The 15793-nt window shown below is 45.0% G+C and overlaps 1 protein-coding gene across 3 annotated transcripts; it reads right to left on the bottom strand.

Moving 5' to 3' along the window:
* Positions 1-357: 357 nt before the first annotated feature.
* MKS1 (Meckel syndrome, type 1) lies at positions 358-12833 on the bottom strand. 3 transcript variants are annotated; one of them, XM_008064356.1, is made up of 18 exons: positions 12623-12833; positions 12100-12209; positions 10864-10934; positions 10310-10465; positions 8852-8949; positions 8339-8467; positions 7970-8074; positions 7233-7341; positions 6631-6687; positions 5512-5554; positions 5189-5254; positions 3329-3399; positions 2929-2998; positions 2736-2843; positions 1892-2025; positions 1349-1431; positions 1161-1258; positions 358-1063 (listed from the first exon to the last, which is right to left on the bottom strand). In XM_008064356.1, exons 1-18 carry the CDS (start codon positions 12700-12702, stop codon positions 972-974), a joined length of 1680 nt encoding a protein of 559 aa, XP_008062547.1. In that variant the 5' UTR covers positions 12703-12833; the 3' UTR covers positions 358-971. The 3 variants fall into 3 exon arrangements, with proteins under 3 accessions (XP_008062547.1, XP_021571372.1, XP_021571373.1); XM_021715697.1 differs by lacking the exon at positions 1349-1431; XM_021715698.1 differs by lacking the exon at positions 8852-8949.
* Between the last annotated feature and the right edge of the window lie 2960 nt (positions 12834-15793).

Below are 15793 nucleotides of genomic sequence, written 5' to 3'. Positions count from 1 at the left end.
CCCAACCTCCCACCCCTCCCCACCCCCCGCCATGCACAATCCTCCTCTGAGCCTGAGACTGGGCGGCATGCTCTGCTTCTTACCAATAAAGCACTACTGAGGGCAGGGGCTGCAGTTTCTGTGTGGGCCTGAGGAGGGCATTGTGTTGCTCCAAATGTTTAAGAAGAGTGCTGCTAAGACACAAGCTGGCACTAATCTGTAAGACTCTCCAGGGGGTTGAAGTCAGAGAGCCCAAAGAAACACTCTGGAGCAGGGAAAGGCAGAAATGGGGAAGGATAAGTGACATTCGGGGCCCTGATGTTAAGGAGAATACCTCAGACATGCCAGCCACCTGAGCAGAGAATAGCCGACAGAATATCCATCAATATAAAACGTTTTATGTAAAAAAATACAAACACAATAAAAGATACTTCCCAGCTAGCAGAAAGGACTGGGCACTGCCTTTGGCCTTCATTTACTCCAGAAATAAGTCACATGTCAATCTCAGCAAGCCCTAAGCAGTAGAATGAGGCTGCCCTGGAAAGAGGAGGCTGAGACTCAAGGGCCAGAGACTTAAGGTCTCCCTCACCTTCCTCCTTCTGTCTTGGAAGGAAGGCTCCATTTTTAAAGGCTGTGGAACAACAGATCCCTGACATCTTCTGCAACTGTGAAGCAAGCCAGAAAAAGAGGCTACGACAAGGACAGACCCAAACTAGGTTCAGACCAAAAAGCTTGCCTTGTTGTGATGCCCACTGACAGCAGCTGAAATCTAAGAGGGGGGCTGTATGGGACCACAAGGTCCCTGACTTTATTTCCATGTGTCAGGGAGAAAACCTTGCAGAAAGCCAGGTAGAGGGGCTGCCAGGGATTTCCCAGCTCTTCAGTTCTCAGCAGGCCAGTGTGGTCTCTATTATGAGGCAGGGGCAAGACAGCATTGGCCTCAGACATCCCTCGTCTTGTCCTCCTGCACTCTGGGCCAGGGCTGCAGTGAACTAGGAGACCAAGGCTCCTGAGGGGCTCACTAGGTCCTGGGGGAGGCTTTCCCGGGCCTCCTGCATGCGGCGCCGGGCTCGTCGAAAGGCCTCTGCAAGGGAAGAAGACGTGGTACTGGCAGCCATGGTGTAGGGAGGAACATATCCACACTGGCCCAGGGTTGCCAGCTGGGGAAGGGGGGAACCTACCCAGCACATTGTGAACGGAACTCTGCTGGCTGAATCCTTCCAGACGGTCTAACACACTCTGCATCCTTTTCCGGAGGGAGCTCGATTCCATGAAGGCCCTGCAGGGGAGCCCGCCACAGGATCATGGCTGCTCTCCAGCCCTCAGGGATAAGGCACAGCAAGGCAGAGGGTAAGTCAGGGTCACTCACCTGGACTGCTGCAGACAGTGCAAGCGGAAGGTGACACTGCCTGTAGTCTCTGTGCGGAGTCCAAAGCGGCTCAGACGCTCCCCCTGTGGCACACAGTTGAAACAGCATCAGGTGTGCCTCACTCCCATCCTTATTCCCTTTCTTGGAGAGAGTAGGGTAAACCTCATTCCATCACTCAGACTTCAAGACTAACACTGGGCTCCCAATGGAAATCAGGAACATTGAAATCTCATTTGAGAATATCTCACACACTTACTGCAAATCCTCCCCACATCTGATTACCAGGGCCTTCAGTGGGGGGGGGGGGGAAGAAGGGTTCAGTTACCAGGGGAAGTCTCTAAGTACACAATTCTCCAGAGGTTTCCCAGGATAACAGTGTAGATATCTGAACCTGGTTAAAAATGTGGCCATGACTCCCAGCTTAAGCCATAGGAAGGAAGGGGTTAAGTAACACTGAAGCGATGCACAACTAAGGGCTTTATCTGGACGCCACCTTCTACAGAACAGAAAGAGCCAGCATAAAGTCACCCCACAGACAGTCACCTTGAAGGTTCCTGGTATCCGCACATAGGAGAGGTCCTCTAGCTCCAAAGAACCGCCAATGAAAAACCTCCTCAGCTCAGCCACTGTGCCAAGCTCCATGGGTCTCCATGTGGAGACCATCAAGGTGTGCAAGCCTGTGCAACGAGAGAGGAGGATGCGGCCAGGTTCAGAAAGGGCGTGTGGCCCTTCATGGCCTCCCAAGCAATGGCAAAGGCCTGGACTCTGCTAAAATCCCTTGCCTGGTGATGTCCTGATCCCTGCAGAAGGTTGTCATGGTGGTTAAGAGCACCTGATCGGAAATCAACCAGACAGAAATTCAAACCTCAGCTCTGTCGGTTAACACCTGCATGTCCAGGGCAGGTTTCTTAGCCTCACTGAGCCTCCTTCTCCTCACTTAGTAAAATGGAAATAATAACACTGCCTGCACCTCACAGAGTGGTTGGGAAGATTAAATGAGAAGCATTTAGCACAATATCTGGCACACAATAAAGACTGTCATGTTTTTCTCGACATGAACGCCAATTCCTTCAGTACACGTGTACCGAGAGAGCCATTTTGCCACACAGCTTCTCCCTCCAGGCAGTAAGTCCAGTCAGAGCAGCGCAGAGCACAAGGCAGACCATCAGGCTGCTCAGCTTCAGGAAGTTAGTTCTAATTTCACCTAATCGTCTCATGGGGGGGCAGAAATTCCTCAAAGGAGCAAGACATCTTTCAAGTGAAATGCTTCTAATTTCTCATTATCCCTGCTTCTCACCAGCAGCATTCAAATCTTTTGGAAGTGTCAGTCTTATTCCTAAGGACCTAAGGTATATGGGCCATGAGAAGGTTAGGGACAAGGTGTTACCTGGGGTGGCAGGCAGCACTGCAGCCCCATAGCCTTCCACACGGTACCTCTGCCAGAAGTCCAATGAGAGGACCTCACAGTAGAGCACTGGCCACTCTGGGAGAGCATCTGGGAGCAAATAGGAAGAGCAGCCATGTCACAGGAAGCTTCCCCAAGAGAAGTGAGGCCCAGGATCAATTGCTGAGCCACTCACCAGCAGATTCATCCTCGTGGAGGAAGAAGGCTTCAAATGTGAATGGGTAGGAGAAGTAAGCCACCTTGTCCTAAAAAAGAGTGTGATTTTATACTCAGCATCATGGGGTGGGCAAGGCTTCACTTGATTTGTTCCCCCTATGGTAGCCAATGACAAGGTCACCTTCACAAAGGAAAAAAAAATTATCACCCTGGGTGGCTGAGAGGCAAAGAAACACCCAAATGCAAGCTGCTGCCATTCTCAAAAAGTCTGAGAGAAGACCAGGGAGTCCTGCAGACCACACAGAAGAGTCAGAGCCAACTCTGGAATCCTCCCTAGAGAACAGTTAGCCCAAAAAAGCCTCAAGTGCCTCCTCTGGAACAGCTCTCATTCCCTTCCAGACACCCTCTCTCCACCATACCATTCCCAGGGACTTGGTGGCACAGGTCTGTGTTATTCCTGAAAGCTGCTGGAATGCTGGGCTTGACCAATCTGAAAGCCAAAGACCAGATATAGTAAGTTCACCTGGGAGGAGAGCAAGTGGTTGAGAAAGAAACAAAGTTTCTTTATTCATTTATTCAGTAATTTACTCATTCACACAATCAATCATTAATTTACCATTTACCAAGCATATGCTATGTGCTGGTGTATCTTGGGAATATCCTGGTAACCACATAGAGATATTCCTATTTCTCATGGAGCTAACATTCTGGGGGCAGCAGGGGAGACAGACAACGAACCAGCCAACTGGAGACTACTGGGTAGCAGTAAGTGCTATACTAAAGATAAAACAAGGGAAAGAGACTGAGTGGCCTAGAGGCTCATTTAAATTGGGTAGTGAGAGAAGGCCTCTCAGAAGTGACACAGGCTGACACCTCAACTCAAAAAGAACCAGTCACGCAAAGACATGGCAGACAGGGTTTCAGGCAAAGGAAATGACCTGAAAAGCTCCATGTGGGAATGAACTTGCATGTTCCAGAACAAAAAGAATGACTGAAATGTTGTAAGGAAGAGACAGACAGAGGTCAACTCATCCAGAGTATGGAATTTGGATTTTATTCTAAGAGGGAGAGGAAGCTGTTAGAGTTTTCAGCTCAAAAGGGACACAACTGCCTTATGTTTTTTAAAGCTCACTTTGGGGCCAGGCTCGGTGGCTCAGCCTGTAATCCCAGCACTTTGGGAGGCCAAGGTAAATGGATTGCCTAAGCCCATGGGTTTGAGACCAGCCCAGGCAACTTTGCAAGACCTCGTCTCTACAATAAATCAAAAATTAGCCAGGTGTGGTAGTGTGTGCCTGTAGTTCTGGCTACTTGGAAGGCTGAAGCAGAAAAATCTCCAGAGCCCAGCAGGTTAACGCTGGAGTGGCCGTGAATGTGCCACTCCACTCCAGCCTGGGCAATGGAGTGAGACTCCAACTCAGTAAAATAAATAAATACATCTCAGTTTGGCTATGTGTATGTGGCAAATGAGCTGCAAGGGAGAAAGCAAGAGGATACGTCAGAAATGTGATGCACTGACCAAGGCAAGAGATGGTGGTGGCTTGGAGTAGAGCAGCAGAAAGAACACAGACTTGGGACACAGCCAATAGAAACTGCTGATGGGCTGAATGGCCACGGGGAGCTAGAGAAAGTGAGGAACCAAGGATGGCTCCAGGTTGTGGGTATCAGCAACAAAGTGGATGACACTGCCATTCTGCTAGGATGGGGAAGAACAGGGAGGAGAGGTCTGAGGGAAGAAGGGGAATCACGAGTTCTTTTTGATAATGTTAAGCAGAAATGACAAAGAGGTAACTGGGTATGAGCCTGGGGTTCAGGGAAAAAGTTAAGGCAAAAGAAAGACATTTGGGAATCTGAGACATATAGACAGTATGGGACAAACCTCAGATATGGGACAGATGAGACTGCCCAGGAAGACCATAACACGAGAGTAACAGAGGGTCCCCAGGCTCAGCCTTGGGTTCTCTCTTAGTTTAAGATCAGCAGAAGAGAAGGAATTAGCTAAGGAGGTTCATAAGCCACTTATGAGATGAAAGAGAGAAGTGTGGAGCCAGAAGCCAGGAGAAGTGTTTCATGAGGCAAAGTGAGCTGTGTCAAGTGCTTCAGAGAGGCCAATTAAGGTGAAGGCAGAGAAGTTATCAGTGAATTTGGCAAAGTAGAAGTGATCTATGACCTTGAACAGAACAGTAACAATTTCAGTGAAGGCGTGGGGAGGGAAGCTTGACCAAATGCCTCTAGAATTGTAAAAATGGGTATAAAAGGAGAGACTTAAGGACAGTACTTACTAGCAGTTGGCAATTCCACAAAGAAGTGGACGTAGAGATTGTCATACTCATAACCTTGGGCTGAAACTACAAGAGAAAACAGGAACTACTTCAGCTTATTCTCCTACCACTCTTAGCACCTAACCCAGCCTTGAGAGGCCAACACTCTCTGGAAGCAAGTCTTTAGAGGACCAGGAACCCTTCGCTTCCAGGAAAGAGTCATCACTGAGTTTTCCAAGTACTGCAGACAACCCAAAGCCTCCCCCGAGATGGGGTAGATTATTTACAGCTTCATGGGTCACTTGACTAAGCATCATGAGATCTCTGTCTGGCAAGACACTTACCTACCTCTCCATTTACAAAGAGCCGGAGGGCACCTGGGACCGTCTAAGATAGAGAGAAGTGGGAAAAGGTTAGGTGGTATGGAGGGAATCAGCACTCCTCCTCCGGCCCCATCCACAAACTGCAGAAGACCTGATGCTGGATGTCAGACCCTAGGTGTAAAATTGCACTTTCTCCCCACCCTGAGACTTCTCCACACATCTGTTTCCTTATTTCTAAAATTCATTACATAGAAGAAAAGTATATAATTTAAGTGGCGGTGAGGGCAATGCCATATGGGAAATTAGCCAAGGAAATCAACAAGAGCTGCTCTTTGGTGTGAAATGAGTAGCCAAACCTTTGTTCCCTTTAGATGACCAAGGTCCAGAAACGAAGGAGTTTTCTTTTTTAATTATTTGTGTATCTGTCTTATCCAATTTTTAATTTTTAATATCTGTTTTAATACTGAATATCTGTTACATATGCAATGTGAAAATAATAAAAGTTAATTTTTTAAAGAGTAAGAAAGAAACCAGGAAGTCATTCTATCCTTGTTTCCAGATCTAGAAATGGATTTCCTGGAATGAGGGAAGGCAAAGAACAAGACCACAAAATAAATGACTTAACCTGTCATTTTTTAAGAGCCAATATATCTGACAAACAGAAATGACACCCCTTTCCTCTCTATGGGGCACTGGGGAACATATCCACATGCAAGGTAAGAAAGACATTTTTTCATCTTTATATATATTTCCAAAATTAATTATAAAGTAATACATGAATACATTACCACTGATAAAAATGCAAAATACCTAAGCTTAGGGAATAAAAAGCAAAAGTCCCTGACATATGCGTGTCACCACTCACTACCCATTTACCACCTCCCAATCCTACTCCTCCCCCCAAAAAAGCCACCCACAGCATATGCACACTTTTCAGACCTTTTTCTGTGAATTAACAGTTCTATATCAATATACAACATTTCAAAACACATAACACGGACTATACATTCTATGCTATTGACTTCCTCTTTACACTGAAAAGTTTGTCTTGGAGATCTTTAAGAGTACTGCAATTTGCCCACAATCAGAAGGCTCTGACTAAACATAGCTCACAGTGCTGTGGGAAGCCAAGCTACTCACCATCTCAAAGTCAGTGCCCACAAGGCTGCTGAGATACTCCTTGTGCCGGCCATAAAGCTGAGGAAACAAACCAAACCAAAACTCAAGATGCAGTCCAAGCTAGGCTAGGGTTCAGTTCTGAACGGAGGGAGAAAAGAAGCAATAATGGGAAAGTCCACCAAAAGCTGGAGGCTTAAGCATCCACCCTCTGACATTTTCAGATGAACACAGAGGCTCTGGGGTCAGGTGGTCTGGGACTAAATCCTGACTCTCGTACTTATAAGCTACATGACCTTGGCAGACTACTTAGCTCCCTAATCTCAGTTTCCCCATTTATAAAATGATAGTAATAAAGTATTCACCTCAAATGTGTAAGGTCTAAAGGAAACAAGGTAAGAAAAGTGCCTAGCACAGAGCATGGTAAATGCTCACATAATGGTCATTATTATTATTTTATACAATCAAAAACCTCTGTCTGATATGTCAGCAATGCTTCCTGGGTCAGAAAAGGCTGGGAAGGGCAAGGCTTTTCCCCAGCAACTGCTGACAACAGGCTCAGACATGGTCTCAGCTCCAAGCCCGTAGGCTGACCCCCTTGGTACTTGGAATGTACTAGCACTTACATCCTTGAACACTCGCTGCTCCCGCTCCTCTTCCTCCGGCTGTGCGAGAGAGGACACATTGTCGATTGTATACTTCCACAGTTCCTGCTTCTCTCCCTCTGTCTCAATTCTGTAAGGTCAAAGTCATAAAAGGATCAACTCTGATCAGAGAGTTGGGCCCTTCAGATTTAACCCAGGGATGACTCACCAGGGGCCAGCCACCTCACTTGAAGTATATGATCAGGAGAGGTAGGCAAATGGGAAAGCAAAAAGGGTACCAAACTAGACTGGGAGAGCACAGGTTCTGAGCCCACCCCTGCCTTGAAGTCACAGTGAAGCCCTAAGCACAACATTCCAGTGCTCTCTCCTGAAAAATGGACAGGTTGGTCCAAATAATTTCTAATTTACAGTTCCATGATTCCAAGACATAGAGATAAGGAACAGGCAGCCCAGAGGAAAAGACCTGAGTTCATCCCACTCTGTTCTGGTCAGTTCTTACATTCGGCAGCACAGAGACTCACTTTTACTTAATGACACAGTTGAAGTGATCCCTTTCAAACTGGTGCAGTTGCACATTTTCTGAGAACAGGGTCCCAAGTTTTCTAAGGGCCTATGACCCAGAATAGAATATGAATCACTGCCTGGGAATTCTAAAGTTAGAACAGATGAAGGGCCTTCTGAGAATCTCATTTAGTGTCAAGAAGCGAAGCCTAGAGAAGGAATACCAGTCTCCACTACCCCTTTCTTCCTCTCCTCACCTGTAGGGTCCTTTGAGGCCCGTGAAGTCAGGTTTTACTGTGATCACACCATTGCTGTCCACCTTCAGAGTACAGAGAACATGTTCATACATCTTATAGCCAAGCCTAGAAATCAGGAAATCAACACCAAGGTTCAGGATCACTGGTTCCCCAGAGAAAGAGAAGGAGATAGTCAGCCCGCTTCAGGAGGGAGAAGAGAGGATGTGGTGAGAGCTACCATGGTAAAAGACTTTCTTTCAAGTACAACTAAGAAAATGAAGAAAAGTCCCTCCCTCCCTTCCACATATCCTACATGACTGTAACAAGAAGGTGACGGCTAGTGGGAGAAGAGAATGAGAATCTGAACTGACAGTGAGAAGCTCCACTCACTTTCCATAGGGCCCCAGGTCCGCCATGATGTACATTGTCTGAAGAGGGGTATTAAGGACATGGTTGTTTCTGACAAACTCTTCTGAGGGTTCCCAGGTGATGATGCGTGACTTGAGGATGCTGCCCTCCCTAGGAGACATTACAGGAAGGGTCACTTCCCTGGCACCCCTTGAAGAGCCTGGAAGGGGATTACAGGGAAACAGACCTAGTGGAGGTTCGTTGGCAGACGTACTATTTTGTTTTATTTCTTAAGCCAAAATATCTGACAAACAGAAATGATACAACTTCCCTCTCTATGGGGCATTTTAGAAAACTATCCACATGAAGGGTGAGGAAGACATTTTACCAGTAATTATAAAGTAATATGTGAATACTGTGCACTACCACTGATAAAAATTCAAAACAACATAAGTTTAGGAAATAAAAAGTAAAAGCTCAAGTGGGTGGACAGAGAATACTGGCATGGAAGGACCACAAACTCCCCCGAGCCCCACCATACACAGTTGCACTCACACTCCTCGCCTGTCCTGCCGTCGCCGCCTGACATTTGCCATTCGCTCCACCAAGAATGATGGCACCTCGCTGGCTACAGTGGTCATTTTCTGACAGTGCTGGGAAAAGAGAGAAGCCCCGTGTAAGCCATCTGGTCAAGGTCACATGAGATCAAGTGCTTGAAGGGAAGTCTTTTGTCTGAAACCCCATCTGGGACCTGAATCTGACAGGTACAGCCATCTCACAATTATACATGCTAATATGGTCAGCAGTGGCATAAACAGCCCAAAGAAGACTCCTACCACGTCTTAGTTCGCCTTAGGATTTTGGAAATGAGTTATTTATGTTATCTGAGGCCGGGCACAGTGGCTCACACCTGTAAACTCAGCACTTTGGGAGGCTGAGGTGGGAGAGGATCACTTGAGCCCAGAAGTTCGAAACCAGACTAGGGCAACACAGCGAGAACTTGTCTCTCTAAAAAAAAAAAAATCAAAAAATTAGCTGGGTGTGATAGCATGTACCTGTAGTCCCAGCTACTTGGAAGGCTGAGGCAGAAGGATCACCTGAGCCCAGGAGACTGAGCTTGCGGCGAGCCTTGATTATGCCAGTGTACACCAGCCTGGGTGACAGAGTGAGACCTTGTCTCAAAAAAAAAAAAAAATCCATCTGCATTTTTTTAGCACAAACCAACAAAAAATTGAGTTAGCTGCCTAGTAGATGTTGAAGTTAAGTAGGTGGTTAGAAAATGCCAAGTGGGATACAAGCATTTTGTGGAAAACCCTCATGTGGTAACTGAGCACTAACTGCATTTTTATTTGCTTTTCCAAAACACTTTATATGCTACTAAACCACAGCTCTTCTAATGAAAGCATGCCATTCTTTCAAAAACATTCATTGAACACCTGCTCCTAGCAGAGATCCACAGGGTCACAGACAAAAATCAGAAAATACAGGCTCTGTCCTCAAGGAGTTAAAAATCTTACTAAGAAGACAGAAATGACTGAAGTGCAGTGACTGAAGAAAACGTAAAACAAGTCCACAAAGGTACGCTGGCATAGGCAAACTGAGAACATAAGCCATTACCCACAGCTGTACTGAATTCCCTTCAAACCCATATGCTAAGTCCCCTGATGAATTTTATCTAGTTGTTCTAGACTCCACCACCTGTCTTATTTCTTGATGCATGGAAGAAGTCAAGTCCACTAGTTACTTCTCCTGGTATGCACTCTGCAAGCCTGTAATCAGAGACACTGCAGGCTCCCCCACTTCCTCCAGCAGGTGGAGAAGGGACCAGCAGCTATACCACCTGCAGATGGTGCTCACTCTATTTCAGCTTGGCTGCCAGCAGCTCAGAGCGGTTTCTGGACAGGCGACCTGTCCCCTCTTAATAGGTTTTTAATTTAATACACAGAACCCAGTGAGTACAGAAAACTAGGGAACACTAAGAAGGAAGCTATAAGACCTTGGAAAGAACAATACCTCCTCCAAATTGGTGTATCTGTCAGAGTCAGTATAGGTAAAGATTCGTCGGTTCTTCCTGCCACCTGAATTCTCCAGCTTCAGAATCTCTTGGCGGTACTGATAATCCAAAGGGCTCTGACAGGCAACTTCATTTTGGTACAGATCTACTTCAAACTGAGGTCACCACAAGGAAACAGAGATATACTGAGAACACATCCAACATTTGCTCCTATAACTGTTTAGTCAGAACAATTCTATAGGGCTGATGTTATTTGATACTTTCACAACCAATTCTAACCTAATGGAGGGCAGGGGATCCAACAATGTTAGAGCTAAAAGGAACCAGACTAACAGTCTAATCCAAGTTTGCTGTTACTGTTGGCATATAGACCAGAGGTGAAAAGTGCCTTACACAGGATCACAGAACATGTTATGTTGCCCCTATAAAAATAACAGGGGAAATTATAAATTGTCACAACCTTTCTGGAAATCAGTTTGGCAATATGAATCCCTAGTCAGGTGGAGATAGACCAGGTGGCGGCAGATTGAGCAGACTAGAGACACTGGCTCACCTGGCTGAAGAGCTTCTCCTGCCACCCAATCACAGCCTCTTCCTCTTCATCTTCATCTGGGCGGTGTCCACCTTCAAAGACAGCAGAATGGGTTAAACACTTGAGCCAAACCTGTAACACTTCTTGCTCTGTGGTGCCACAAAATCAGTTGCAGTTCAGTAATTTATTAAGAACTCAATCTACACAAAGGCTAGAGAGGCTGTGAATATACTCCACAGTATATGACAGTATGAACAGAAGCCAAGATTAAGGCCCACTACTCTAATTTGGATAAAAGGTAGTCCTACCTTCAAGGAAATATTTAATCTAATTGAGTGTCAGGAAGTAAAATTTAGATATAGACTGAATAGCCACCCCTTCCCCAACTGTCTTCATTTGCTAGAAAAAAAAATACTCTGGTATTTTTATCTTTCCTATTCCTGAAGCCATATACATAGAATCACAAACACTATAACTTAGGAAACCAAGTATCAGGAGAGGACAGAAAAGGCAAAATAAGTGATTTTTTAAAAGCCAAATCTGTGGACTTGGCAGTTCTATGGAGGGAAAAAAAAATTAATACATAAATGAAATTAATACACTCCTGGCTAAGTATGCCTTTTTCAGAGCCACATGCTTCACAACCCACCAGCTCACACTCTTTCCCAGGAACACTTGTGAATAGAAGGAAACAACAAAAACAGGAAGACTGGTGACCTAACATAAACACCCTGTCCTCTCTTCCTCACTTTTTTGGCTTTCCAGATAAGGAAAAGTCCAAGAATACAGGTGATAGTCATATGCATATTTTTCAAGTAGTCAATGACTCTGAAATTGTTTTTTAAAGCGTTTATATGTGTAGAGTTTGCAGCATACTTTCTCTTAGACAAGGAGTGCCACAAGTCGTATTTAGGTTGCCAGGCAAATACATATCAAAAGTATGGTATTTGTTATTTCACTACATTTGGCCACAATACTTATCAGTATTTTTATGGCAGGAATCACATCAATTTTCATACATAACACAATGTAGTAGTTAATATTGCCTGGCTTCAAATCCTGGCTCTAACATTTACCACCTGTATGACCTTGGACAAGGAATTCAACCTCTTTATACCTTTCATTCCTCCTCTATAAAAAGGTGCAGGTTTCTCTTAAGACCACAGACTGGGTCTACTGCGTCTTAAGAGGTAACACTACTGCCCCAGACCCTCTCCCAGATCCTCAGAGGGGTAGCATCAACATCATAACACCCACTGGCAGTTGGGTGAGACCTAAAAGTGGCCAAGTCTATGAGGTCCTTCCCGAGCTGGGCAGCAGGTTGATAATGAAGAAAGTTGCTTGATGTGATTCTTTGCAGGTGGACTCTGTCAAGAAAAGAAAAGCCCAAATTATGCGTTACAAGACACACAACCAGGAGACGAACACAAAGCAAGTATGGGAGAAATAAAACACAGAGGAGGTAGGCTTGCCAAGGTGTGCTGGGTGCAGACAACTGAGAGGAGATGGGAGAGCCGCAGGGGTCATATGGGGAAGAGCTTGGGTGAGAGGGTGTACTGGGGACACAGGGTTCTGAGAAATTTGGGAGCGAAAAGAACCTGAAAGGACTTGGGTGGGTCTGAAAGGTGTGCTTGGAGGCTGAGTGGATAGGAAAACGGGTAGCGTGCAAGGAGATGGGGGGAGACCGGGGAGAAAGTGGGGTCCTCAGAACCCCAAGTTCATTCTGGAATTATCTGAGGGCATAAAAGCATAGGCCCCAGAGCCAGAGCGGGGCGACTACCGGAGGCGCAAGTTGCGCACGGGGTCCCGGGAGCGATATACGGCCTCCCCCGTGTCCGTGCTCCAGACCGTCTCCGCCATGACAGCTGCGACGCGCCGCGACTGCACCGGAAAGCGCGCCGCCCCAGTTTCCCTGGCAACGGAGACGCTGGCTTCGAGAGGCGGCGGAGAAGCTGCGCGCGCAACGCGCTGTTCTCGTCGCGTCCACGTAGCTGTAGTCGGCTTCCTGGGATCCGCAAACGAGCTCCCGGGTCTTGTGCATCACCCCTTGCCTTGTATGAGAACGAAGCTTACATCACACCCGAGGCGGGACTTGATGCGCTGTACAAATGAGGAATCAGCTCAGTTCAGAGAGATGCAGAAATGAAGATGGGGACCTGAATCGGGTCACCATTCTGGTTCTTGCCTTCTACTCTCCCCACCATGCCACACTACATTCCACTTCCAGGGCAGTACACTTTGCCCTGAAAATCGGTGGATGTGACTGAAAGAATGAACCTATTATTTCCAAAGGAGTCAGGGAAGGTTATGGCACTTACCCAGATGTGAAACTATGTTCTTGGAAGAAAAAAAAAGTGTCAGAAGATGTATTAGTCATTGTGTTGGTATCCACTGAACCGGGAAAGGGGGGTGGGGCGAGGGAACAAGGAAGCCAACAGCAAGGAAGGAAAAGATGTTATTATTGAACTGGTTCTTTCCCTGTGTGTGTCAGTTTCGGATGATTAAATCACCTTAGATATTGCATGGACCAACAGAGTGACATTCATGCTTCATTGGACTCTCAAAGGAAGGATATGCCATCACCTCAAGTCTGGCTCCCCGGCACCTTAGGGACGTCAACATTTATCAACATTGCTTACTCAATTGGCATCTGCTACTCCCCCAACAGAGTAAGCAATTGTCCCCTGAACTCAGGGATCTTGTGCCAGTTGGATTACATGGCATTGGAAGCCCTGGGCAACATAGCAGCTAGTTATGTAACACCAAATACTCACAATTAATAGCGCCATTTATTTAGGATCTAATATGACCTGGGAACTTTGCATTGTCCCAAATCCTCATACAAACCCCTCACGAAGGTATTTTTTTATTCCCTTTTAACAGATGAAGTTAGTGAAGACCAGGGGTTAAAGGGCTTGCTAAGAGTGGTGACTGCACTAGGATTCCAACCCAGATGTGATGTCTTTTGAAGCCTAATTACCTTCCACTCTGCCTCACAGCCTTCCACCTACCAGTTTATTCCATAAGAGAACACATTTCCAACCTGGGAAATAATTATTTCAATAGATGAAAACAGGAGGCAGAATACTGGCTCCTAAGAAACAGTCTCTCTGATGTTTCCTTTTAAAGTTGTTCACTGTGCCACATGAACAACATTTAATAAAGGCAAAGCCTGCATCAAGTTTAGCTTTATAACCAAATCAAACTTGCAACAAAGTTAATCTGGTATAATTATGCACAAAATAGTTTCTGTATCACATAGTAAGGAAATATAAACTATTTGTATAAGTAAACATATGGTATTTTTATTCAGGCAAACTAGGTTTTTATGTTTTCTTTTTGTTTATTGATTTCTGTAAATCAGAGTTCTTAAAACTAGGGCCCACAAGTGGAATTCAAGGGGTCTATTAACCCCTTCCCTAGAATCCTGTATAGAGCATTTTCTGGAATTTATAGGTTTTATCACATTCTAGAAGGAATTTGTACCCTGTTATCAAGAATGGCTGGATCCCCATTGCACTCATATTCTGACATCTTGCTGAAAAATGAAAGTTTAGATTACATAGCATAAAAGTTCTTGGGGCTCAGAAAATTATCCCCCAAAATATGCCACTTTGGACTTCAAACTAAGAGCCCTTGGGGAGCAGCAACTTCAGGGAATGACTTTTTCTGAAGTTCACCTACCTACCTTGAAGGCCAGATCCTCCAGAAGATACTAATTTGTTATGAATCCCTTCCCCAGATGTCTCATCAGTTAGGGAAGACGGGTGCACACTGCAGAAAGGAAGACCAGAGTTGACATCACACCCAGAGCCCAGACACACTTTGTCCCAGGCTATCATCTGTTCTTTGGGTCCAGGCATCTCCTCTAAAAACCATTTACTCTTCCTCTAAAATGTCTTACTTTCCCCCACCCGCATGAAGAGGACATACAAACTTCTAAATCTCCTGGTTCAGAATTGACATTAACTGCGTTCTCCCTAAAATAACACATCATTTGGAAAAACTGTTTTGGAAATAATTGCACAAACCATCACGAAAGGTAGATATTATTGTCTCCATTTCATATATTTATAAACCAAGATATTTGAATTTCCCATGTTCACACAATTAAGAAGCATAGAGCCTGGACTTATTTTCAAGATGCTATGACTCAAATGTATGGCTCTCCTTTGAACTAGCTGTTTCCTTAGATCTACATACATTCCCAACTCCTTCACCTACAGTTACATAAAAAAAACATGAACCAGAAAAATTAACAAAACATGTGCAAGACCTGTGCACTTAAAACTTCAAAACACCAGCCTGGAGAGACCTCATCTCTGCAATAAAAAATAAATAAATAAAATTTAAAAATTAACGGGGTGTGGGTGGCACATGCCTGTGGTTCCAGCTACTTGGAAGGTCACTGTGGTGACCATGAGCATGCCACTGCACTCCAGACTGGGTGACAGAGAGATGCCGACTCAGAAAAAAAAAAAACCCAAAACTTCAAAATATTGGTAAGATAAAGAAGGTCTAGATAAAATAGGATATGGTGATATTTTTGTGAATTGGAAGAATTGATATTGCCATGATGATTCTCCTCAAAATAATCTAAATCCCTGTAAAAATCCCACCAGGTATTTTTTGTAAAATTGATAAGCTGCAAAGAATTTATAGAATTAAAAGAATTTTGAAAAGAAAAAAGTTAAGGACTTATATTACCTGATTTGTAGAAAATATAAAAATACAGTAATCACTGCAGTGTGATATTAGCATAAAGATAGACATGTAGATTAAGTGAACAGTATGGAGAATCCAAAATAGATCTGTACATGTGTGGCCTGTCAATTTTGGACAAAAATCTCAAGGTAATTCAATGGAGAAATAACAGCATTTTCAACAAATAATGCTGGAAAAATTGGAAATCCATAAACAGGACAAATATGAAGATCAACAAAACTTACCT

This window comes from Carlito syrichta, unplaced genomic scaffold (assembly GCF_000164805.1).
Source record: "Carlito syrichta isolate Samal-C Ts95f unplaced genomic scaffold, Tarsius_syrichta-2.0.1 Scaffold307323, whole genome shotgun sequence".
Taxonomy (NCBI): domain Eukaryota; kingdom Metazoa; phylum Chordata; class Mammalia; order Primates; family Tarsiidae; genus Carlito; species Carlito syrichta.
This window is presented reverse-complemented; position numbering and strand designations above follow the sequence as displayed.